Here is a 26,906-nt window from a genome sequence, read left to right as displayed (position 1 = left end):
ATGCTTTAGGACGAGTAGCCTGTAGCCATGTACCCATGTACAACCAGCAAAGTTTTAAAAGGATTTCAAGTGTTTTTAGTTCTGAACAAATTCTTAGGCAATAATATCTGTTTGCAATATGGGTGGGGGAATTCATTCTTCATTTTCATAGAGAATATGCTGATTATTCTCCCTACTTTCAAGTCAGTTCCACTCTTAATTTTCTGATTTCTTTTAGTAACAGTGAGACACTGTGGTGATTAAGAGTATAACCCCTGGAATTAGACCACTTGGGTTAGAATTTGACCTTGGTAAGTCATCTAAACTCTTGGAAATTCTGTTCCTTCATCAATAAAATGAGGAGTAGAATAATAACTCACGGGGTTTTGATAAACATTGACAATTTAATGGGCTTAGTACAGAAATCTAGTAATTGATAGGTTTGACAAATATTTAGTATTTGTTATCAAGCGTGCCATCATTTTCCCAATTTTGGATCCCCAGTCATTTAAAATAGTAGAAGATGGGGTGCCTGAGTGGCTCAGTCAGTTAATCATCCACCTCTTGATTTAGGCTCACGTCAGGATCTCATAGTTCTGAGATCCGCGACACTCTGGCAGGATTGAGTCTGCTTAGTATTCTCTCTCTCTCTCTCTCTCTCTCTCTCTCTCTCTCTCTTTCTCACACTACCCCTCCCTGGTTTTCACTCTCTTTACAAAAATAAATAAACCTTAAAATAAATGCATAAATAAAATATTAGAAGATGAACCATTAAATTCTACTCTTGAAACCAACATTACACTATATTTTAACTAACTATAAGTTAAGTTAAAAACTTTACAAAAGGAAATAAATAAAATAGAATTAGTTTTTCTAATTTTCTCTTTCATATGATTTATTCCTGCACCAGACCTTGTAAAGCATTATTCCTAAACATCTCTGGAAGTTACCCTTTTATTTTTAATGTTGTAATCATAATGTACTGTACCACCTCTCATCTAGGATATAATAGTGTCTCCTAACTGGTTTTCCAGTACATCTTGCTGTCAGATAAATCTTCTTAAATAGAATGCTGGGTGTTGAAGCCACTTAGGGTGAGCTAAGAATTTAAACATTCTTAGTAACATTGACTGTGTGTAGAACTACTCTACTGGTTTGTAAAGTTGCCATATTATATTCCACAGCATACAACCAATGTTCCCATTACAAAAACTGAAGAACTCTAGACAAATATGCCATTGCTCTGGTTTCAATGGTGATATGTTTTATAAGAGAAAAGTTGTGTCTGCTTTGTTCACTACCACTTCCATGACCAATCACAGAACAAGGCAGTAGACCCTCAGTAAATATTTGATGAACAAACGAATTAATGAATGAAATGGTATCACAGAAGCCACTCATAGCCTTATTTTCGTGTGATTCAATGTTTGGTAATTTCAGACCTTTTGAAGAGGGTTGACATCCAATTGTACATCATGTTCCATTCAGCTCAGTTGTGATTAGTCATCATCTGGCATCATCTGCGAACAAGGAAGTCATTTATAAACTTCAATGGTGTGCATTCAGACATGATTAACAATGTGAGCTGGAATCGGAATGGCAGCTAGATCCTCAGTTTCCAAGATAAGAAAGTTAAAAAAATTGATTCTAAGAAACAAGAAGTTATTGCTGGGGAGGAGAAAGTATAACAGAACTTTTAACCAATGAGAACTATTTTTCAGTATATGGATATATGCTTACTGATTGTTTCAGCTCAATAAGCAAGTGGCAGATTTTATTTTGAAATTCAAAAAGCATGCAGGAACTATTTGCCCTTCCTGAAATAGATACTAACAAAAGGTGTTGTTGATAGTCTAAGATTCTACCACAAATATTACTTATTTATATTGAAAGGGTAAGAGAAGTATCTGCTAACTCGACATTGTGCTTGCATCACATATATTCAACAGCAGCAAAGTTCCTTAGAGAGATATGGGTGATATTTCTAAAAGTAAGCGTGGCCTCAACAAATAGAAGATGGCCAATTTTTTCAAAATCCAGCAGAGACCTTAGATAGCAATTTTTGTGACTATTTTCAGAATGCTGACCCTTTCCAGGATGACTTATATTAGGATATGGTGGGTTATTAGGCAGCTCTAGAAGCTAAGTAATAATTGAAGAATATAAAAATATATAAATTGTCCTATAACCTTGAAATGCAGGTATGCTATAGACTAAAATAAGAATCCTAGTGTAACCGACCATTTTAATCTCCTATCCTTTTCATGATTTAAAAGATGTTTCCTCCTTTATTATACTAAATGATCTTCACAGCAACAAGATGACAATATTGCACCATTATGCTGAGGAGGGAAATGAGGCACAAGTAGATGGGGAGGATTTCTCAATGTCGCACAACCAGTTAAAATCACATATACCCTTGGTTGTTATTAAAGCCTGGGTCTCTTTATCTGAAAAATAGAAATAGTCCCTGTTCCTTCTGCCTGACCACATTTCAGGGAAGATACACTAAGATAATATAATACATTACTATCTTATCCAGCACCTTGCTCTTGATAGGTAAATGTGTAGGAGCAACCATCTGTTCAGCCATCTGTGTGGTGTGGATAACAGGGACAAACTAGCACAGAACCTAGACTGAGTTGTCATAAAGGTTATGGCAAACATAGAGTAACTGTAAAAATAAAAACATCCTGGGAAGATGAGATTTCTTTAGCCTACACTGAAAGTTGCCTGATAAATGTTAAATTATAATGGCCAGACCTGAGGAAGAATAAGTCAACAAAATAAAACAAAAGAAAACATAACACCAATATCTCTAAGGAAACTTGAACATCCAGTCCTGTGTAAGGCAAGGCTCCTCACTATTCTCCATGTACCTTCCTATTTGAACCTTATCAGATAAAATTAAGAGTGCCTTAATAAAGTTCTCATAGTATATAAGGCTTTGTAGTCAAGGAAACCTCAGTGGGGAAAACTCCAACCTGAATTTCTTGGACAGAGGAATGGTAACATAGTCAAATGTCTTTAATAAGTATGAATGAATGGAAGATTCTCTACCACAAACTGGATTTTTTTTGGTGTTATTGCCTTTATACAACAGATCTCTCTACTGTCTTTGGCAGAAAACTAAGACAGTAACACTACCACCTCTAGTAACTAACCTCCACAGAAAGAACTTCACATAGCGAGGTTGTCTATCAGTTTCACTAATCACTGATTGTGAAGAAATGGCATGATACTAGCTGCACATGTAAATGTGCCAACAATGCTTTCTAACTCATCCCTATTTGGGATTATTTTTTTTTTCATGCTTCCACCTCCCTAAATGAATAGGTACACACACCTATGTGAGATCCCTGCAGATCTCACAACTGGTGGCTGAGGAGAAACAAGGTCTGTACTGACACCTTATTCTGGTTTCCTTGATCTGAGAAAGTGAAAAGTCTGGATTATTGCAGAGATTCTCTATGAGCTTTCCACCCTCTTCTGTGTCATCCTGTCCTACCTGCAAAGTGGAGCGTTGAAGAGGCAGGAATGCTCTATTTCTGACTTAGCATTCCTCTAGGTGGGGGAACTGAACCTACAAAGCAAGAAAACAACAAAAACAAACAACAAGAAAGAAAACAAGATGATAAAAGAATGAACCAAGTAACTATAAACAGACTTCTGAGTGTTCTTTAAAGGGAAGGTATTATCATAAAGGTACACAATAGTCATGGACTGTGCCTTAGGGACGTGGGTGAGTGCAGAGCTGAGGAAGCTTGAGTTGGTGCCAAGTTACAGTTCCTGGACCCTTAGGGGGCCAGGCTCAGGTTTGGAAAGACAAAATTAGACTCAATGGCTATTGTGGTCTCCACAGAGGCAGAAAGATATAGCACAGCAGACTTCCTTCCTGTCTTGTTCTTATCTGAGGGTGCAGAAGGTAGGTGGGAACGTGCTTGTAGTGCAGGTGAGGAACTTCAAGCCACAGCTGCCCAAGGGCTCCACCTCCCCTTCTTTCCTCTTGGGCCACCCCCATCCCCATCCCAGCATTTGGACCCCCTTGCTCTCCTCCCTCAGGCCCCTCCTTGGGCCCTCCCAGGGTCGGTCTCCCACCCAGCTTGGGACTGCGTCATAAGTTTCCCCAGACCTAGGCCTGCAGCTGCTTAAGGCAGTCGAGGGAGAAATTAGGGCCTGTTAGGGCTAGCGTGATCTCTTCTTTTACAATCTGTAGCCCAAGACGCTGATTCCAGCCACGCCTTACTGCGAAGCCCAAAGATTCATGATGGTGAAAATTGCCTTCAACACACTCATGGCAGTGCAAAAACAGCAGGCGCAGCAAGACGCGGAGGCCCTCATAAACCGAATGGTCGGAGCTCAGAAATTGACCCGCAAGGTAGCAATATCCACTTCACTCCAGACTGCCTGCTAGGGTCGGTAAGGTGGAGAGGGGGTGGCTGGGGGGAGGAAGGAAAAAGGAAGTGATGGAGGACAATATGAAAGCTGTCCCCTCCGCTCTGTTTATATGCTTTACAGGTTTCCCTAGTTCCCTCTAGTCATGCCACCTTCTGCCTGCAGTGCTCCATGCCCCTTAACATCCCCGTGTGTCACAGTACTTTCTGTCAGTTCTAGCCCATGTGGTATATCTTGAAGGGATGTTAGAGAGAGTTTGCAGAGAACCTCTGGGACCCGAAGTCACTCTCTCCTGAGGAACATGTTGGGGGGAGGATCACCGAGAGGCACGTTGTTCAGTGTCCAGCTCCAGGGGTGCATAGAACATCCACAGGGATGGAGCAGATACTCAGGGTGAGCAAGGGGAAGAGATTTAATCATTCGTTATTTGATTTTAATATGAATAAAGATCTATGAATTTAAGTCTTTCTAGGATCTCTGAATGTTTGTGGGGGTGGGGGGTAGAGTGAAGGACGCTTTGACTCAAAGTGGTATGGGTTGGGACTAGTATGTGTCTGTGTCCGCCTGCGTTTATTTTCAATTTCTCCCTAGTCACAGGTAGTTTTAAGCATTTGGTAAAGGAGCTGTCAGAATTGAGGTTGGTTTCAAATTAGAATGAGATTGAGATGTTCACTGTGACTTCTTAATGCAGGATCCTTGTATGTTTTCAGAGTGGCATTTCCTAAAGGCAACACTCTTCAGACCTAAAAAGAAATGCTGAAGTTTATTTTTTCTTCTTTTAAGTACTTCCTTTTAGTTGTATCCCTTCTATATGCCTCCCTAATAGAAATGTCTGAAGCAGGTCTGAGTCTGTAATTTAAACTTCTAGCATTGCCAGAAATTGAGGTAGTTTCCCCCCCAAAATGTTAACCATTATTTATTTAGTCCACTTTCTATTTCCTTTAAACATCTAACAGGTTTTCAGTGTTTAGAAACTACTCGTTTTCCTCAGTAAAATCTCAATGTTAAAAGGGACAATTGTATTTCCTTCTTGTTCTACAAAATCTGTGCCGTGTCAGAGATTCCAAATATGTCTTAACTTGTCTTCTTCTCTTTTTAAAGTTTTAATTTATGTGTTCAGACTGGAATTTTTAAATGTACTTTGAGTGAAATGAGAATCCATGTTGTGAAACTTATGCACACAATTTGAAATGCTTATGTGCTTATGCAGGGTTTTTATCACAGAATTTTTAAAATATTTAACTGAGCAATCAAACTTGCTTTTGAGTATTATACATTTCAGAACTCAAAAGTAAAGCTCCCTTGCATTGTTGAGGTCTTAATTAAATGACGGAAGATCAAATAAGTAACTGTCCTACTAACTTTGTAAGTGAAACATGGCCAGATTTTTTGGGAGGTCTAATTAGATGCCAGTAGTTAAATATAGCCACACAGTAACCCCTTTATTTTTCTCTTACCACCAAAAACTTCATGACTTGTAGTTGGATACAGTTAATATGCAAGCAGTACTTCTGCCAGGCCTCTGGTGTGATGAGGAGTAAACAAAAATGAACATTTGTACTATAATTATAGTTCTTTGTTTCTTTGGAGAAACTTCCACAGGATCCTGATCTGGCCACTAAAGGACACTGATTTAATAATATTTGGCACAATATATTGTGATGTATTATTCTTCTCATCAGAAACTGAGCACAACTGGAGTGCCTGGGTGGCTGAGTCGGTGAAGTGTCCGACTTTGGCTCAGGTCATGATCTCGCAGTTTGTGAGTTCAGGCCCTGTCATTGGGCTCTGGGCTGACAGTAGGTCTGGAGCCTGCATCAGATTCTGTGTCTCCCCTTTCTCTGCCCCTACCATGCTCATGCTCTGTCTCTCTGTTTCTCAATAATAAATAAACATTAAAAATTTTTAAAAAATAAACTGAATACAACAGAATAGTATATCAGAGGTTGTGTACAACGACTTTAAAATACAGTTTAGAGAGAAATTAGTTATGGTAAATGTGAATCCACACCACCCTGAGTTCCAGAAAATTTAAATGAAAAAAAAAATCCTTCCTAGCATGGTAGGGAATTTTATTAAATTGAAACTCTAATACTTACATGTTGCTTAATAATAAAAGAAATTGCAGTGTAAATTTCTCTTCTCATAATGCTGTGACAAGAAAAAAATTCATTGTTTTGAATATTTCAAATTAAGTCATTTTGTGACTTATGGGCAAGTCACTTCATCTGTCTTGACCTCAATTTAAACATCTAAAATATAATTTATATGTCTTTACTCTAGATTACTGTGATTCACAATCATAAATTATAATTCTGTTTTTATAATGTTAATTTTGGATTAGTTTTTTAGTAGAAATAATTTATAATTTCTGAAGACTATGGGGAGAAGTAACAGCCTTCAAGGATTATATACTATTAATGCAAGGTTTCAATTTAAATAAATTTAGCTAAGAAAATGTGAATGCCATTTAGCAAATAATTGTCTCTCCTTAGGATCCATGCATATGTTTTCACAAAATTAATTGAAGTTTAATTGGGTGTCATAAGCTTTATTTATAGTAGTTGTCATGGAAAAGAGTTAATGGCTGGAAATACTAAAGCAATTCTATTTTTATACCAGTCTGAATGATTTACCCACTAATTACAAGAAACTAAATTTGCTGATATCATTTGTTCTATCTTTGAGTAATGATGCAATGCTGCTTAGAACATATTGTGGCATAAAAGAATAGGATTGGAGGTCCCCTGGCTCATTACCTTGGGAAGAATACAGAATCAATCAGCTCTACTTATTAGCTTTGCATCTTTGTAGTTCAAATTCCTGAGCAAATTACAGACTTAACAGAATTTTATTGTTACAGACACAGTTTTTGTACCCAGCTATCATAAATGCTCTACTGTAAAATCAAGTGTTTTACCCCAGATCTTGGAAAACATTATTACATTAATACCATACATAATTATAGAACAACGGATAATATTAGAAAGGCTAATTTCTCACTAAAATTAGGAGCATTATGAAATATATCTCATTTACAATAGTTTAATTTTTAAAATAATGAGAAATGACATATCTGTCTTATAGAACTTTTAAGATGAAACAAAATTTAAAAACAAGTTTTTGAAAATCATTTAATAAATCAAAAGACATTAATTCACCTTTAAATTGGCAAAAAGTTGATTTACAAGAAATAGTAAAGAAACATAATTATATACCAGAAAGTTAGTGATTATATCTCTGTAAAGGTCTAAAAATTTACAACTTCCATTTACTTAAAGAGGGTAATTTATTTCATAAATGAATGGTTATTTTCAACTGATTCTAGAATTGTGTGTTTTGAAAAAATTTCATGTCTGCAATTGGATTTGTGAATGCCAGAAAGAAGGTTAATATAATTGGATATTTTCACATATGTTAAATATCAGGGGTATCTTAAAATGATTTTAGGTAAAATGGCTTAATAACATCTTTTAAAAATTATCTTGTGTTTCAAGAAAGTAAATTATGTACAAAGCAGCTATGTGACTAAAATGCCATCTGGTTTTTGGTTTTGGTCTTATTTTTTAATAAACAGGGGCTCCAGGTTGCCACCCAGGAAAAAGAGGGCTTCTCTGGGAGATGCATGCTTACTCTCTTAGGCCTTTCATTCATCTTGGCAGGACTTACTATTGGTGGAGCCTGCATTTACAAGTACTTCATGCCCAAGGTAATAATAATTACAATTCTTATAAATTTGGATTACTAATTGCTATACATTTAGTAGCAACTTAAATAAATATGTGGTGGTCACCAGAGAAATGAAGATTTAGAACAAGTTTTCAAATTACCATTCAGTTTCTAAAATTCATTTGTCGTCATGGTGATAACTGTAATCAGAAATCTTCAGCTTGACAAACAGTACAGTAAATTGGTGTGAGTTTGAGAAAGTACAATGAATTACTGTGAGTGTTAGGAATTATTCAAATGCCTTGGTAGTAAGTACTAAAAGGTTTTAATTCTCCCTTTTTGTCTTTTAGAATACCATCTACCATGGAGAGTTGTGCTTCTTTGACTCTGGAGACCCTCCAAATTCCCTTCAAGAAGAGAAGCCCTACTTCCTACCTGTGACAGAGGAAGCTGACATTCGTGAAGATGACAACATTGCAATCATTGATGTGCCTGTCCCCAGTTTCTCTGATAGTGATCCTGCAGCAGTTATTCATGACTTTGAAAAGGTGGGTTTCTCACTCCTACAGATTTTCCTGAATTTTTCTTAGTTCATTAGTAAGCATTAAATCTGTTCATAAATGTACATCTTTTTGCAGCAAAGCCTTTTTAATCTTTTGTTATTAAATATACATTAACAGATTTTAAAAGGATGTAGCTACTTATTCTATTGGTAGTTAGAATCTGCAGGATTGATACTCTTTACTTCATAGTTAACTTTTCCCTTTCCCCAACAGGGCATGACTGCTTACCTGGACTTGTTTCTGGGTAACTGTTATCTGATGCCTCTCAATACTTCTATTGTTCTTCCTCCAAAGAATTTGGTGGAGTTCTTTGGAAAACTGGCAGTACGTATTTTGGATGTCAAATTTTCATTTAAGCATTTGCTTCCTCATTTAAAAAACAATGGTTTGAGCCAAAACATTCCATTTTGTTGAAGTAGTTTTCAAATAACAAGTGTGCAGTAAACTTAAAATTGCTCTAAAAATAGTCTATTAAAAAAGGCATATCTGCTATAGGTAAGGATTCAAATGGTGTTTTTAAGTTCTTATTTCAATCTTTTTATAAAAATTTCAGAGTGGCAAATACCTGTCTCACACTTATGTCGTTCATGAAGACCTGGTTGCTGTAGAAGAGATTCGTGATGTTAGTAACCTTGGCATCTTTATTTACCAACTTTGCAACAACCGCAAGTCCTTCCGCCTTCGTAGAAGAGACCTATTGCTGGGTAGGAAATTTATTCTTTCCTTCAACCTGTGTTACTGGGAAAGTGAAGGAGATTGAAGGCGAAATAGAGGGGAAATGTAGACAGCAAATCTAGATATGTTTCATTTATGTAGAAAGTTAAAAGCCACTTTGTGTATTTTCTCACAGATTTCAACAGACGTGCCATTGATAAGTGCTGGAAGATCAGACACTTCCCCAACAAATTTATTGTTGAGACCAAGATCTGTCAAGAGTGAGAGGCAACAGAAAAAAGTATCCTTAGTAATAAGTCAGAATTGTACAGTATTACTTCAACATTAAAGTGTGTAGGATACTCATGATATTTACTCTTGCATATATTCTATTGCTTATACAAAAAAAGGAAGGAAAAATCTAACCACAGCAAGTTCTTGTCAATTTTTAGTTTAATAGGCATTACTTTTTGTTTAAATTTGAAATTATATAATTCTATGTTTTTCTTTTCAATTTATAGAGTTTAGACTTCTAAAAGCCACAGGAATATGTCAGCTAACATCCTGACAGTAAATTCCATCCTTTGCATGTGTGTTTTAAAGTAAGTTCTTTACTCAGTCATATGGTAGAACGTGTTTTAAATTTAAAATATTTAAAATTATTTTTCAATGTTTTTTGTAAAACACGTCAAATTTCTTAACATTGCAAAGTTTTGTTTTATTTTTATTTTGTATAATTTTCTTGAATATAGAAATTATATCTTTACGTTTCTGTTAGGTACTCTGTAACAGATTCTCTTTATATGCAAAAACAATTCATACACAAATGCAGTGATACTATCTCACTGATATTTGTATTGTGAAATACACAAAACTATACAAGTGTTGAAGAATTTAGGTTGTATGAATTCTACAACCTTATAATAAAATTTACCATATTCAGCCACTGTTTCTGAGTTAATGCAAACAGAGTTATGTATTTGGCTTTGGTATACCTGAAATATATCTAGAATAATGCATTTAGCTTTGCCTTACTCATACTTCCACACATTTATATTTTGTAATCTCATTTTTTATTTCTCTTTTCACATTATATCAATTACTCTTACATAAAGTCCTCATAACTGACATAAATGTAAAGTTAACTACTTGTTAAAAGCCTTCAGGCTCATAGCAATTTCAAACATTTTAATGTGTTTTCTTTTTCATACAAACATAGAGAGCCACAAAAGGTCACTAAGAACTAACTTTGGATAAGATGTTGACAACTTTAAATAACATCACATACTGTGATCTGTATCCACCTTTTTAGGAGTGTAAACTCCAGGGAGGAGTAGTTAAGATGGCAGAGAAGAAGGGGTACCCAAACTTCCCTCATTCTTCAAACACATCTCTTTTGAGGTCAGATCACTTGGAACACCCAGGAAATCAATCTATGGAGTGGCAGAAGGATCTCCATAGGTGGAGAGGGACAGCTTGGTGGGATCAAGGTGCATGTATGTGAACTGGGGGAAATAAAATGGGAAAGGAACCTCTTCTGTGGAGAGACAAAAAGGAGAGAAAGAAGTCTTTGGTATTGTGGAAAATCTTTCCAGACCATGGATAGGGAACAAGAAATACAGAGAGTGCCAGTTTCTATTTTGCAAACAGCCTTAGGAGCTGGAACTTGTACATTTTAAAAGTGTATAACTTTCTCTAGAACAGAGCCTTCGTTGTGCACCTATCTGGTGGGGAAGGAGCTGGTCTAGGTGCTGTAACAATCTGATGGGTGCACTTGGAGAGAACAGTCCTCTTCCTGGAGTACTTTGGGAAGAGTGTTTATTGCCTCCCCAAGGACAAAAGACCCTGCAGGTGACAGCCAAAGGCCTTTTATCGCGGCGCTGAGTGGCACTACACCAGAACAGGGGATGCATAGTGCAGGGCTCTTTGGGACATTAGGTTTGAATCTTTATTTTTGTAATTTTAATTTTTATGTTTATTGATTTTTGAGGGACAGAGACAGAGTGTGAGCAGAGGAGGGGCAGAAAGAGAGGGAGACACAGAATCTGAAGCAGGCTCTAGGCTCTGAGCTGTCAGCACAAACCCACAAACCATGAGATCATGACTTGACCTGAAGTTCGATGCTTAACTGACTTAACTATCCAGATGCCCCAAGACATAGGGTTCTGGATCCCAGATGAGCACCTAGAAAGCACAGGAGAACTGTGAAACAGGTCAAGCTGACCTCACCTCCCGTTTTAGTGGTTTGAGACACCCAGTCCAGGGAGAAGAGATTGGTCTGTCCCTATTTTCTCCCCAACATCAAATGGTGGGCATTCAGGGAACAGGACAGTGGCCCCCAGTGGAGTTGGGATCGGCTTACACCAAACTCCACTCCTCTGTGCCTGAAAGAAGACTGACCCAGCACAACCAACCTCTCCTCAAGACCCTCACAGTCACCAGTCCCAGGCACCAACAGACAACTGTTTTTTTGTTGTTGTTGTTTTGTTTTGTTTCATTTATTTATTTTTGTGGGGGTTTTTTTGAATCAGGCTTATAGTTTCTGATTTGTTTTTGTCACTTCTTTTACACACACACACACACACACACATATACATATATAAACAAATTGTTATATGTATGTATACATATGTATGTATATATAACGATTTGTTTATTTCTTTGTTTAACCAGTTATTTTAATTTTATTCTTTTTTTTAACTTTTCTATATTCTTCTTTATTTTCTATTTTCTCTTTGGGTTAAGCCTTAGAGTTTGTTTTGATTCTCTGCTTGGCCTTCTTTTCTCCACTTTCATTTATCTCTTTGTATGGAATCAGGCTTCTCCTACACCTTTCTTTTTTTTTTTCCCTAGGGTTACTTCAATGAACAGATCAAAGTGCACCAGATTGAAAGTCCAAACACTCCACCACTCCAAGTAAGGAGGAGCTTTGCTGAGGACCGGGCAGTGAGATAGGGCAGCCAAAACACAATGACAGAGTGCACACAACACACTCTAAAACACTTCCTGAAGTGCCAGGGCTTAGATAGTATATTACCCCTTGTCAATATAGTAGTATTCACAGCTGCAGGGCACATAACAAGCTATTAAAGCATGCAAAGGACAGAAACTTAGCCAAAATGATGAAATGGAAGAATTCTCCTCAAAGGAAAATTCAAGAAGAAATAATAGCCAGAGAATTGTTCAAACAGATATAAACAATATATCTGAACAAAAATTTAGAATAATGGTCATAACATTAATAGCTGGGCTTGAGAAAGGCCTAGAAGACAAGAGAGAATCTATTGCTGCAGAGATCAAAGACCTAAGAACTAGTCACAATGAATTAAAAATGCTATAAATAAGTAAAATAAACTACATACAGTGGCAGCAAGGATAGAAGAAGCAGAGGAGAGAATACGTGAAATAAAAGACAAAATTATAGAAAATGATGAAGCTGAAAAAAGAGGGAAAGGAAATGATTAGATCATGAGTGGAGAATTAGAGATCTAAGTGATTCCAGGTAATGAAACAATATCCATATCATAGTAGTTCCAGAAGAAGAGCAAGAGAAATGGGCAGGTATATCTGAACACATTATAGCTGAGAACTTCCCTAACTTGGTGAAGGAAACAGGCATTCAAGTCCAAGAGGTACAGAGAACCCACTTCAAAATCAACAAAAACAGGTCAACACCCCAACGCATCATATTGGAACTGTCAAAATACAACGACAAGGAGAATTCTGAAAGCAGCCAGGGACAAGCAGTCCTTAACTTACAAAGGTAGATACATAAGGGTAGTAACACAGCTGTCTACCAAAACTTGGCAGGCCAGAAAAAAGTGGCAGGAATTATTCAATGTACTGAATAGGAAAAATATACTGGCAAGAACTTTTTATCTGGCAAGGCTGTCATTCAGAACAGGAGATATAAAGGCTTTTGCAGAAAAAAACTAAAGGAGTTCATGACCACTAAACCATCCCTGTAAAAGATTCTAAGCAGAACTCTGTGAGTGGAAAGCAGAAAAACTACAAAGGGCCAGAAACATCACCACAAACAGGAAACCTATCAATAATACAATGGCACTAAATCCATAACTTTCAATAATCACTCTGAATGTAAATGGGCTAAATGCCTCAAACAAAAGACATGAGGTATTGGAATGGATAAGAGTATACACTCCATACAAAGGGTGCCAAAAGTTTACATTCTTTCTCTTATTATTAGGTTATAGTTTGTTCCTGATATTATTGATCACTTGCTGGTAGTCGCTATTAATTTTAGTAGCCAAAAGTGACCCAGTCATATCTATCACCCTAAATGCTCTTTTTTAAAAAATACAGTAGTGTGGCTCAGTCGATTGAGCATCTGATTTCACTCAGATCATAATCTCACAGCTTGTGGGTTTGAGCCCTGCCTTGGGTTCTGTGTTGACAGCTCAGAGCCTGCTTTGTATTCTGTATCCCTCTCTCACTCGACCCCTCCCTCACTTATGTTCTGTCTCTCTGTCTCTCTTGTTTCTTTCACTCTCCGAAGAACAAATAAAACATTTAAAAATACACAAAATATTTAATTTAAAAATTTTATAAATAAATTTTTAGAAATATAATAATAACACAAATCTTTAAAAGTAGGGGAAAACATGAAAAATTAGAAAATAGCAATGTTACCTAAAAAAATCAAGAACTGGTTCTTTATAAAGGATAAGGATATTTGGAAGGAATTAGATAAAACTCAGCAACCATTTCTCATTTTTAAAATGTATATAAGAATTAGAAAAAGAGATAATTTTTTAAAAATCTATCTTAAAAAATCAGCATCATGACCAATGGTGAAACATAAGAAAGGATAATTGCTATTATAGCTATCCAACGTTGATTAATGTTTCTGGTCAATTTAATAATATGTGAAACAAAGAGCAAGGGCAACTTTTTAAGGGGGCATAAAATTACACTTATCACCATGTGATATTTTTATATAAAACATTAGTGGATTAATTAAAAACTTTAAAAAAATACAAAGACTTAGTATACAATGGATTTTCTTTATATCACCAATAACAAATTAAACAGCAAAAATGTAGGAAAAAGTGTTCTACTCATAATAAAAACAAGGACATAATACTGAATAGAAATTTATGGAATGATAATGAATAAAATCACAAAACTAAATTAAGATATACAATAAAAGAAATGAGTGAATAGAGAATGAATAAAAAGCATTATAATTTGTTTATCATTTAAATGCATTGGACTAATGTCATCCCAATCAAAATCCCCCTAAAATATTTTGAAACTTGACAAAATTGAAGATTCATCAGGACGAATAAATAAGTTAAGAGAGAAAAAAATGGAGATAGAAGAAAAATAGCAGACAAGGATTTTTTACATGAATAGCTATTCAACCACAGCCAGATTTAAAAAATTATTTTATTTATTTTATTATTTTATTTATTTACTTTTCTTTTATAGTTTATAGTTTATTGTCAAGTTGGTTTCGATGTAACACCCAGCGCTAATCCTGACATATGCCCTCCTCCATGCCATCACCCCCCCTTCCATGCTCCCCTTCAGTATTCAAGAGTCTCTCATGGTTTACTTCCCTACTTTTCCCCAACTATTTTCCCCCTTTGCCTCCCCCATGGTACTCTATTAAGTTTCTCCTATTACACTTATGAGTGAAAACATAGACTATCTGTCTTTCTCTGCCTGACTTATTTCACATAGCATTATACACTCGAGTTCCTTCCACGTTGCAATGAAGAGCCAGATTTAATTATTTCTCATTGCCATATAGTATTCCATTGTATATATAAACCACATCTTCTTGATCCACTCATCAGTTGATGGACATTTAGGATCTTTCCATGATTTGGCTATTATTGAAAGTGCTGCTATGAACATTGGGGTATATGTGCCCCTATGCATCAACACTTCTGTATCCCTTGGGTATATCCTTAGCAGTGCTATTGCTGGGTCATAGGGGAGTTCTACTGTTAATTTTGTGAGGAACTTCCACACTGTTTTCCAGAAAGGCTGCATCAGTTTACATTCCCACCAATAGTATAAGAGGGTGCCCACATCTCCACATCCTCACCAGCATCTATAGTCTCTTGATTTGTTCATTTTAGTCACTCTGACTGGTGTGAGGGGGTATCTCAGAGTGGCTTTGATTTGTATTTCTGTGATGGTGAGTGACACTGAGCATCGTTCCATGCCTTTGTACCCAGCGACTTTCCTGAATTTATGGATCAATTCTAGTAGTCTTCTGGTGGAGTCGGTTGGGTTTTCCATGTAGAGTATCATGTCATCTGTGAAAAATGAAAGTTTGACTTCATCTTTGCCAATTCTGATGCTTTTTATTTCCTGTTGTTGTGTGATTGTTGATGCTATGATATCCAGCACTATATTAAACAACAGTGGTGAGAGTGGACATCCCTGTTGTGTTCCTGATCTCAGGGCAAAGAGCTCTCAGTTTTTCCCAATTGAGGACGATATTAGTTGTGGACTTTTCATAAAAGGCTTTTGTGATGTTTAAGTAAGTTCCTTCTATCCCAACATTCTTGAGGGTCTTTATTAAGAAAGGATGCTGTATTTTGTCAAATGCTTTTTCTGCATCTATTGAAAGTATCATATGTTTTTTATCAATTCTTCTGTTACTGTGTTGTATCACATTGATGGATTTGTGAATATTGATCCAACCCTGTAACCCAGGAATGAATCCCACTTGATCCTGATGGATAATTCTTTGTATATCCTGTTGAATTCGATTTGCTAGTATCTTGTTGAGGATTTTTGCATCTGTATTCATCAAGGATATTGGCCTGTAGTTTTTTTTTTTTTTTATTGCTGAGTCTCTGTCTAGTTTGTGAGTCTACGTGATGCTGGCTTCATAGAATGAGTCTGGAAGTTTTCCTTATATTTCTAGTTTTGGAATAGATTGAGAATAATGGGTATTAACTCTGCTTTAAATGTCTGATAGAATTCCCCTGGGAATCCATCCAGCCCTGCACTTTTATTTGTTGGGAGATTTTTGAAAACTGATTCAATTTCTTCCCTGGTTATGGGTCTATTCAGATTTTCTATCTCTTCCCGTTTGAATTTTGGAAATGTATGGGTATGTAGGAATTTGTCTATTTCTTCTAGGTTGTCCAGTTTGTTGTCATATAACTTTTCATAGTATTCTCTGATGATTGCTTGTATATCTGAAGGATTGGTTGTAATAAATCAGTTTCATTTGTGATTTTGACTCCTTGGGTGTTCTTTCTTTTCTTTCTGATGAGTCTGGCTAGAGGTTTATCCATTTTGTTTATTTTTTCAAAAAAAAACCAACTCTTGGTTTCATTGATCTGTTCAACTGTTTTTTTATTATATATTGTTTATATCTGCCCTGATCTTTATTATTTCTCTTTTTATGCTGGGTTTGGGGTATTCTTACTGCTATGCTTTTAGTTCCTTTATGTGTGCTCTTTCTAGTTTCTTGAAATAAGCCTGGATCCCAATGTATTTTCCTCTTAGGACTGCCTTTGCTGCATCCCAAGGAGTTTGGATTGTTGTATTTTATTCTCATTTGTTTCCATATATTTTTCATTTCTTATCTAATTGCCTGATTGGCACAATTGTTCTTTAGTAGGGTGTTCTTACACCACCATGTTTTTGGAGGTTTTCTAGACTTTTTCTGTGATTGATTTCACGTTTCATAACATTGTGATATGAAAGTGTGCATGGTATGATCTCAATTCGTTTATATTTAGGGAAGGCTGCCCTGTGGCCCAGTATGTGGTCAATCTTGGAGAATGTACCATGTGCACTCAAGAAGAAAATGAATTCTCAGGATGTAGAGCTCTAAATATAACTGTCAAATCCATCTGTTCCATCAGGTCCATTTTTTCTTAGTTACTTTTTTCTAGTTGATATATACACTGCTCTAATTGGAGTATTAAAATTCCCTCTGTAGGAAAGTGGATGGACCTTTAGGGTGTCATGCTGAGTGAAGTAAGCCAGGCAGAGAAGGACAGAAACCATATGTTTGCACTCATAGGTCTAGCAGGAAAACAAGAGAGACCTAATGGAGAACCAGGGGGAGCGGAGGAGGGAGAGAGAGTTGGGGAGAGAGAGGGATGCAAAACTTTAGAGACTATTGAATGCTGAGAATGAACTGAGGGTTGAGGGGGAAGGGGGAGGGGGGAAAAGAGGTGGTGGTGATGGTGGAGGGCACTTGGGGGGAAGAGCACTGGGTGTTGTATGGAAAACAATTTGACAATAAAATATTATGGAAAAAAAATAAAATAAATAAATAAATAAAATTCCCTCCAATTAGCAATTCTTATCAATACAATTGTTTCTGTGTGTAATTAATTGTTTTATGTATTTGGTTGCTCTTGAATTTGGTGTGTAAATGTTTATAATTGTTAGGTCTTCCTTATGGATAGACCCTATAATTTTTATATAATTCCCTTCTTCATCTCTTGCTACTGACTTAACTTTAAAGTCCAGTGTGTTGGATATAAGTATGGCTACTCTGGCTTTCTTTTTACTTCCAGTTGCATGATAGATATTTCTCCGTCCCCGTACTTTCAATCTGAAGTTGTCTTCAGGTCTAAGATGAGTCTCATGTAGAGATCAAATAGATTTTGTTTTTTATCCATTCTGCTACCCATGTCTTTTGATCAGAGCATATACTCCATTGACATTCAGTTTTATTTTTGAAAAATATGGGTTTAGAGTCATTGGATTCCCTTTAGGGTTCATGCCTGTAGTAGTGTCTCTGATTCCTTGTGATTTCTCGCAATATTTCCCCCATAGGGTCCCTTTTAGGATTTCTTGTTTGGCTGATTTAATAGCCATGAATTCTTTCAATTATTGTTTATTTGAAAAAAACCTTTATCTCTCTTGATTTGAATGACAGGCTTGCTGGATAAAGGAATTTTGGCTGCATATTTTTTTTTTTTCTGTTCATCACATTGAAGATTTCCTGCCATTCCTTTCTGGCTTGCCAAGTTGCAGTAGATAGGTCTGTAACCACTCTGATAGGTTTCCCTTTGTATGTGAGGTCTTTTTATCCCTAGCTTCTTTTAGTATTCTCTCTTTATCCTTATATTTTACCAGCTTCACTATGATATATCGTGGCAAAGATTGATTCAACTGACTGTTGATAGGAATTCTCTGTGCGTCTTGGATTTCAATGGCCTTTTCCTTCACCAGACTGTGGATGTTCTTGGCTATAATTTGTTCAAGCGCCCCTTCAGCACCTTTCTCTCTCTCTTCTTCTTCAGGAATTCCTATGATGCGGATATTGTTCCATTTGATTTTATCACTCAGGTCTCAAATAGTCCATTCGTGCTCCTGGAACAATTTATCTTTTTCTTTTAGCTTCCTCTTTTTCTATCATTGTGTCTTCTAATTCACTTATTTGCCTCTCTACCTCTTCAATCCATGCAGTGGCCGCCTCCATTTAATTATGTACCTCATTTATAGCATTTTGTAATTCATCACAACTATGTTTAAGGTCCATAGTCTTTGTATCAGTAGTTTCTCTGATGTCTTCCATGCCTTTTTCAAGCCCACCGATTAACTTTATGACAATGTTTCTAAAATCTTACTCAACTATCTATTCCCATTCTGTCAGTTGCCTATTAGTTTTCTTGATTGTTTCCTTTGCAGTGCAGAAGGTTTTTATCTTGATGAGGTCCCAAGAGTTCAGTTTTGCTTTCATTTCCCTTGCCCTTAGGGATGTGTCGAGTAGGAAATTGCTGCGGTTGAGGTCAAGGAGGTTGATTCCTACTTTCTCCTCGAGGATTTTGATGGTTTCCTGTCTCACATTCAGGTCCTTCAGCCATTTTGAGTTTATTTTTGTGTATGGTGTAAGAAAGTGGTCTAGTTTCATTCTTTTGCATGTTGCTGTCCAGTTCTCCCAGCACCACCTACAAAAGAGGCAGTCTTTTTTCCATCGGATACTCTTTCATGCTTTGTCAAAAATTAATTGGCCATACATTTGTGGGCCCAGTTCTGGGTTCTCTATTCTATTCCATTGGTCTATGTGTCTGTGCTTGTGCCAATACCATACTGTCTTGATGATGACAGCTTTGTAGTAGAGACTAAAGTCTGGGATTGTGATGCCTCCCATTTTGGTTTTCTTCTTCAATATGACTTTGGCTATTCGGGTTTTTTTGTGGTTCCATATGAATTTGAGGATAGTTTGTTCTAGCTTTGAGAAGAATGTTGGTGCAATTTTGATGGGGATTGCATTGAATGTGTAGATCGCTTTGGGTACTAATGACATTTTGACAATGTTTATTCTTCCGTTCCATGAACAGGGAATGTTTTTCCAATTCTTGTTGCCTTCCTCAATCTCTTTCATAAGTTTTCTATAGTTTTCATCATATAGGTCTTTTACATCCTTGTTAGGTTTATTCCTAGGTATTTGATGGTTTTTCGTGCAATGGTGAATGGGATCAGTTTCTTGATTTCTCTTTCTGCTGCTTCATTTTTGGTGTATAAGAATGCAACTGATTTCTCTACATTGATTTTGTATGCTGCAACTCTACTGAATTCATTAATCAGTTCTAGAAGGCTTCTGGTGGAGTCTGCCGGGTTTCCATGTAGAGTATCATGTCATCTGCGAAAAGTGAAAGTTTGACTTCTTCTTTGCTGATTCTGATGCCTTTTATTTCCTTTTGTCGTCTGATTGCTGATGCTAGGACTTCCAGCACTATGTTAAACAACAGTGGTGAGAGTGGACACCCTTGTCGTGTGGCTGATCTTGGGGGGAAAGCTCTCAGTTTTTCCACATTGAGGATGATATTAGCTGTGGGCTTTTCATTAACTGCAAAGGACTAGTATCCAAAATCTACGAGGAACTCACCAATCTCCACACCTACAAAACAAATAACCCTGTGAAGTAATGGGCAGAAGACCTGAACAGACACTTCTCCAAAGAGGACATTCAGATGACCTACAGGCACATGAAACAATGCTCAATATCACTCATCATCAGGGAAACACAAATCAAAACCACCCTGAGATACCACCTCATGCCAGTCAGAGTGGCTAAAATGAACAAATCAAGAGACTATAGATGCTGGCGAGGGTGTGGAGAGATGGGCACCCTCCTACACTGTTGGTGGCAATGTAAACTGGTGCAGCCGCTCTGGAAAACAGTGTGGAGGTTCCTCAAAAAACTATCCATAGAACTCCCTTATGACCCAGCAATAGCACTGCTAGGGATTTACCCAAGGGATACAGAAGTGCTGATGCATAGGAGCACATGTACTCCAATGTTCATAGCAGCAATGTCAACAATGCCAAAACATGGAAAGAGCCTAGATGTCCATCACCTGATGAGTGGATCAAGAAGATGTGTTATATATACACAATGGAGTATTACATGACAATGAGAAAGAATGAAATATGGCCATTTATAAGAAAGGGGATGGAACTCGAGGGTGTCATGCTAAGTGAAATAAGTCAGGCAGAGAAAGGCAGATTCCGTATGTTTGCACTCATAGTTCTAACAGGAGAACAGGAGAAACCTAATGGAGGACCAGGGGGAGGGGAAGAGGGAAAGAGAATTGGGGAGAGAGAGGGAAGCAAGACTTGAGAGACTATTGAATGCTGAAAATGAACTGAGGGCTGAAGAGGGAGGGGGGAAAAGAGGTGGAGGTGATGGAGGAGGGCACTTGTGGGGAAGAGCACTGGGTGTTGTATGGAAACTAATTTGACAATAAACTACTTAAAAATAAAAAAATAAAATCTTGCTCAGTTATGTTGCTTATATCAGTTTTGACCAAGTCTGTAGCTGCAACTTCTTCCTGGAAGTTTTTAGAGGAGTGTTCTTTCTGTTTGTCATTTTGACTAGCTTTCTATCTCTTGTCAGTTTTAAAAGCTTATTATGCACTCTCCATCTGTGAGCATTGTTTTATAAAAGGAGGCTCTTTGACTGTCCAGGGCCCTTTCCATTCAGGAGGTGTTCTTTTAATGGTGTCTCTTGGTCTCTCTTATTGTGCCTTTGGTTAATTTATTTCCCTACTCTTACTGACATTTGGGACTCTCCACCTTGTGTACTTTGCCTTGTTTCTTGAGGTAGCGCTGAAAAGGAAAACAAACAGACAAACACATAGGGAACAAAGCCACAGAAACACAGAGACAAGTCAAACAAACAATCAAACCAGAAGAGGGATTTAAAGATGGGGGGGGGTGGATAAAAACAACCAAAGACAAATGACAGTCTAAAAGCATGAAACCAGAAATTCTAGCTACAAGTAAAGAAGTAAAGAGCAGAATGGAGGCAGTGCTGATGGAAGAGCATATACAAAGAGAGAAGTGACAGGTGTGGGGAGGAAGTGAAATTGAACACTGATCAAAGAGACTAAAAAGCTTAATTCAGAGAAAGAAAGAGGAGAATATGGTAGGAGGTGAGGAGAACAAAATGAAGGTAATGTTATTCAAAGAATCTGTATAGTCTGATTATTCCAGAGAGAGAAAGGAAAGTAGTAATGGAGGTGTAGAATGTGCATCAAGAGAATGGATTAAAAGTGACTTTTTAAGCAAACCAATGACCAGAGTGCCCAGTCCATTGTAGGGGACAGATAAGAATGAGATAAGAGAAAATATATCTGGATAGTAAGAATTGATATATAGTTAATCATGGCAGTGCATCAATGTTGGTCTTGCCATGGCTACAGAAAAAAAAAAAGCAGATCTCCAGCTCAGATGGGCATGGTTTGGTGTAGGCAGGTCTCGCCTCAACTGTGGGTCCAGGGCTGCTCCCTGATGCCCTGTTTTGGTGGTTGTGGGGAGAAATATTGCGGTGCCCCAGTCCCTTTCCAAACCAAGCATTGCAACTCCAGCTTTTTGTTCCAATCTCCCTGTGCCGTGGTCATAGCTGAGGTGGGCAGACTTGTATTTCCCAAGCGCCGCCTCCTTTTCAGATCTTAGTCCATGCACTTCAGGGGTACTGCCTAAAATATACTCTTGAAGGCCAGGCGACTTCCTAGCTGGGTACTGAGTAGGGGGAGTAGGAGATTAGTTCCTACTGGTGCTGACTGGGATCAAGGAACCCAGCCCAAAGAAAGCTCCGCAGTTAGAGATAGGGTCTCTCTCTGAACACCCTGTGGTTAGAGATCTGATGATACGATCCCTCTCCATCCCTGGCTGGGTTTTTTTCTCCGAGTGTATAGATTAAGTTACTGTGAAACAATTGTATCAGTTACACTAGTCTACTATAAAGCTCTCATATTGTTACTTCGTTGTTGTCAATGCATGGATTATTATATCTCTTAATACATACATTTCTTTTGCACATGGTCTTCATTTTTGATGTCTAGTGTTAGGAAAATGCATAATATCTACAGTGCTTTGTGTCATATAAGACAAAATTGATATTGGTCCTGACAGATACTCATCTTGTTAACAGATGAAATAAACATATTGAAAAAATACTGTACAGTATTGTAAATGTATTTTCTCTTCCTTATAATTTTCTTAGTAACATTTTAATTAGCTTTACTTTATTCTAAAAATACAGTATATTATCCATTTATATACAAAATGTGTATTTAATTGATAGTTTTTGTAATTGATAGGGCTTCCATCGCCGTAGGCTATTAGTAGTTAAGATTTTGTGATTCAAAAGTTATACACAGATTTTCTACTTTGTGAGTAGGGGGTCAAAATTTCTAATCCTCATGCTGTTCAAGGGTCAGCTATACGTATTGTTCATTGCTTTCTCACTGTTTTGTAATTCCACTTTGTTTTCCTTCTGCTCTTATTCTCCTCCCTTGTGATTTGATGTTTTTCTGTAGCGTTCCTTTCTATTTATCTTTTGAGTATGTAATATAGGGTTATGCTTTGTGGTTGTCATGAGACTGACATAAAACAATTCATATTTAGAACAGTATTTGTATTAAGTCGATAACAGCTTATGTTTCAATACATACTAAATTTCAGCATTTTCTCTCATTATCCATGTTTTGTTTTTGATGTCACTAATATTTATCCCTTCGTTAGTTATTTTAGTTATAGTTATTTATACTAGCTTTGTCTTTTAACCCTCATACTAGTTTTATAAGTGACTAATCTGCTACTTTTGCGATATTTTATTATCTGAATTTTACTTTATATTTACCTTTACCAGTGAGATTTATGCTTTTATATGTTTTCTTGTGAGTAGACGGTGCCTTTAATCTGAACTTAAACAAGTCTGTTAACATTTCTTGTAAGGACTATTTAGTGGAGATAAACTTTTTTTTATTTATTTTATTTTTTTTTTTTTTAGCGTTTGTTTCACTGGAAAACTATCTATCGCTCCTTCAATTCTGAATGATAACTTTTCCAGGTAGAGTGATTCTTGGTTGTGTTGTTTTTGTTTTTGTCTTGTTATCCTTCAGCACTTGCAGTATGTTTTGTTTCAATCCCTTCTGTGGTGCGTTTTTGCTGAAAACCTGCTGATGGTCTTATGGGAATTCCTTGTAGGTAACAAGTTTGTTCTTCTCTTGCTTTTTTAAGGATTTTCTTCTTGTTTTTAACTTTTGACTTTTAAACTTTTTTGTTTATTTATTTTTGAGAGAGAGAGAAAGAGAGACAGCATGGGGAAGGAGCAGAGAAATAGGGGGGCAGAGGATTCAAAGCAGGTTATGTGCTGACAGCAGAGAGCTTGATATGGGGCTCAAACTCACAAACCATGAGATCATGACTTGAGCCAAAGTCTGATACTTGACTGAGCCATCCAGGCACCTCTAACTTTTTATATTTTAATTATAATGTGTCTAGGTGTGGGTTTCTTTAAGTTTATCTTATTCAGAACTCTTTCGCCTCCTTAGATCTAGATATTTTTACTTCCCCAGGTCAGGGACTTTTACAGTCATTTTTCTTCAAATAAGTTTTGTGCCTTTTCTTCTCTCTATGAAATACCTCTATGTTAATGCTAGTCCCCTTGATACATCCTATAAGCCCTAAAACTATCTTCACTTTTTATCATTCTTCTCCCCCCTTTTGTTGCTCTGATTGGGTGAGTTCCAAGAGCCCTGCCTTCAAGTTCACCAATCCTTTCTTCTGCTTTGTCTAATCATCTGATGAATTCTCCCATTATATTTTTCAGAGCGGTTATTGTATACCTCAGATCTGTGACTCCTATTTGATACTTTCTTATATTTTCTATCTCTTTGTTGAGATTTATTATCCATTCTGCTCCTGAACTTGGCAAGAAACCCTAGGAACATTACTTTGAACACATACTTTATCAAATAGATTACTTATCTCCATTTCATTAAGGTTTTTTTCCCTGTGATGTTTTATTTTGTACTTCTATTTTAAATTTATTCATTTATTTCCTCATTTTGTTTGACACTCTGTGTTGGTGTCTTGTATTACATAAAAACAGGTACTTCTCCTAGTTTTGAAAAGTGTCCTCATTAGAAGATTAACTTTATTTTTCAAACCTACCTTAGACCTTGGTTGAATATCAACCCTTTCTGTTGTCCAAGCACCCTACATTAGTTTTAGTGGACCATGATAGTTGAGAAATTCTAAGACCTGCCAGTGTCCCAAAGGGAAGGATTTTAGTCAGCACCTAGATTCAGTATGATTGAAACTTAGAACCTCATGCAGCAACTTTTAAGGTATGCAAACATAACTCTTTCAGGGGAAGGAAGAGTGATGTGCATTTCTGTCTTGTTCCTTTCTTGGGGTGATAGCCCACTAAGAGCTCTTTCTTCTTTTGCTACCATCCCATTAAATTAGTGAACACTGTTCCCACTGGCCACCAGAGCCAGGTGTTCTAGGGGTGTCCTCAGGGTAGAGGCCACTAGAATTGAGTGTGCATGCCTAATGAATGTACATTCCAGCAGGTACATGTAAATCAGTGTGAGGCTATGGATGAACACAGGGATGGCGTCCACTAACTGTCCCTAGAGAGTATCTCAGGATTTTAGATGTTGTCTAAAACTAGAAGACTGCACTTCAGACCAAAGATCCAAATCCAGAAATCCAGGAAATAGGATCTTTCTCTTTCTTTCTTTCTTTCTTTCTTTCTTTCTTTCTTTCTTTCTTTCTTTCTTTCTTTCCTTCCTTCCTTCCTTCCTTCCTTCTTTCCTTCCTTCCTTCCTTCCTTCCTTCCTTCCTTCCCTTCTTTCTGTCTTCTTTTTTGTACAAAAATGAGGTGTATTTCAGTATGCTGTCTTTCTACTGCCTGATGGTGGTAGCTGACCAAAAAGTCTCTATTTATTACAGTGCTTCACACCCATGGTAAGCCCCACTGATCAAAATAGCTAGACATTCGTTAAGCACTTCCAAGCATAAAACCTAGGGCTCCAGATATAAAACTGTTTCCAAATGTGTGTGCAAGCTCTGCTTGGTGTTCTGGACAATGGCAGATGGAGAGTGTAAAGATAAAACTAACTCTTAGTGGTCTCTGTAGACTATTATAGCCAGTCTTTAAATGTTTGTTAAACTCAGGCTGCAGGCTTCTTTCAGAGAAAGCCTGGATGCCTCAGTTGAGAGCCTCTCTCTTGTGCTTTGGTGTGGAAGCTTGTGATAATGCTTTCTTTGTTTGTTACAGTCCTTTGGGACGTGGTAGCAGAAACCCCGTTGGTCACCAGAGCCAGGAAATCTAAAGATGTCACTTGGGAAGCATTCACAAAAGTTGGGGTACCAGATGAAGATTAAAGCTCCTTTTTGAGAAATACCACTGCATAAGAGAGAGGCTTGAGGAGAGGACAAAGAGGGTGCCTTCTAGTCTCCTCCATCCTGGGAGAATATTTCAGTAGGCTCCTAGATGTGTATTCAATAGAAGGATGATCTTCAGAATGTCTGGATGCTTTTCAGTCAGCTGCCTCTCTGCTGGGCTCTGAGGTGAGTGAGTGTGTGGATGCAAACCTACTTGGTACTGTTTCATAGTTTCTATGACCATATGGGTCTCATGGATGCAAGCTCCATTGTCTTTAAAAGCTAGATATTTTGGGAACAAACCCCTCTCAGGTGAGGGACTTAAGAGATGAGATGCCAAATGTAGGAGTCAAACCATTTCCTCCTTGAGTAGAAGCTCAAATTTGTGCATTCCTTCCTGACAACGGGTGGCTGTGCCACTGGTGGGGCTTATGATGAAATTATGTCAGCTTCACCTACCAGGTTTATATGAGTTTTTCCTCCCTCACTCACCCAGTATACAGAAGTTGCTCAACTTGTTTGGGGGCATTTTTCAGAGGAAGTAATTCCATAAGTAGATGTAGATTTGGTGTGTCCATGGAAGGAGGTATGTTCAAAACCTTCCTGTGTCACAATCTTGAACTGGAACCATGAAAACTAATCTTTTAATAATTATTATAGACACAAATCATAGATTATCACACGGAGCCAAATAACACCCCAGATTGTCAGAAAGATATGCAAAGAAAAAGCAAGAGTGAAGTAATTGTACATGTGACACTAACATAACACTGGGTGCCAACTATACTTTAGCAAAAAGTATAAATAACAACTAACCTAATTATCTTATTTAACCTTCAGATGACTTAGTAGATAGTGTATCTTTTGTGTTATTGCTAAATAGGAAAATACGAGATTGCATGTGTTACATGCATTCGCATGTGTGATTTGTTATTTTCTTTTTTTAAAATTAAGGTGTAAGTAACATATACTGTTATATTAGGTTCAGGTGTACAATATAATGAC

The 26,906-nt window shown here is 37.1% G+C and overlaps 1 protein-coding gene across 3 annotated transcripts; it reads left to right on the top strand.

Moving 5' to 3' along the window:
* Nucleotides 1-3,896: 3,896 nt before the first annotated feature.
* ITM2A (integral membrane protein 2A) lies at nt 3,897-10,202 on the top strand. Of its 3 annotated transcripts, none has more exons than XM_029930188.1 (7): nt 3,897-3,904; nt 4,196-4,357; nt 7,952-8,083; nt 8,394-8,591; nt 8,820-8,930; nt 9,160-9,310; nt 9,457-10,202. In XM_029930188.1, the coding sequence occupies exons 2-7, from the start codon at nt 4,244-4,246 to the stop codon at nt 9,543-9,545; spliced, it is 795 nt and encodes a 264-aa protein (XP_029786048.1). In that variant the 5' UTR covers nt 3,897-3,904; nt 4,196-4,243; the 3' UTR covers nt 9,546-10,202. The 3 variants fall into 3 exon arrangements, with proteins under 3 accessions (XP_029786048.1, XP_029786047.1, XP_029786049.1); XM_029930187.1 differs by lacking the exon at nt 3,897-3,904 and adding an exon at nt 3,915-3,931; XM_029930189.1 differs by lacking the exons at nt 3,897-3,904; nt 4,196-4,357 and adding an exon at nt 4,596-4,767.
* Nucleotides 10,203-26,906: the final 16,704 nt, after the last annotated feature.

This window comes from Suricata suricatta, chromosome X (assembly GCF_006229205.1).
Source record: "Suricata suricatta isolate VVHF042 chromosome X, meerkat_22Aug2017_6uvM2_HiC, whole genome shotgun sequence".
NCBI classification, from domain to species: Eukaryota; Metazoa; Chordata; class Mammalia; order Carnivora; family Herpestidae; genus Suricata; species Suricata suricatta.
Note: the sequence above shows the minus strand (reverse complement) of the source record. Positions and strands in the feature narration are given on the sequence as shown.

Excerpts from the sequence above, each read along its gene's own strand:
- ITM2A (XM_029930188.1), top strand. The coding sequence starts at position 4,244 with ATGATGGTGAAAATTGCCTTCAACACACTCATGGCAGTGCAAAAACAG. Across the intron at positions 8,931-9,159 it reads AGTTCTTTGGAAAACTGGCA|AGTGGCAAATACCTGTCTCA; the intron begins GTACGTATTTTG and ends TAAAAATTTCAG. Across the intron at positions 9,311-9,456 it reads TAGAAGAGACCTATTGCTGG|ATTTCAACAGACGTGCCATT; the intron begins GTAGGAAATTTA and ends ATTTTCTCACAG.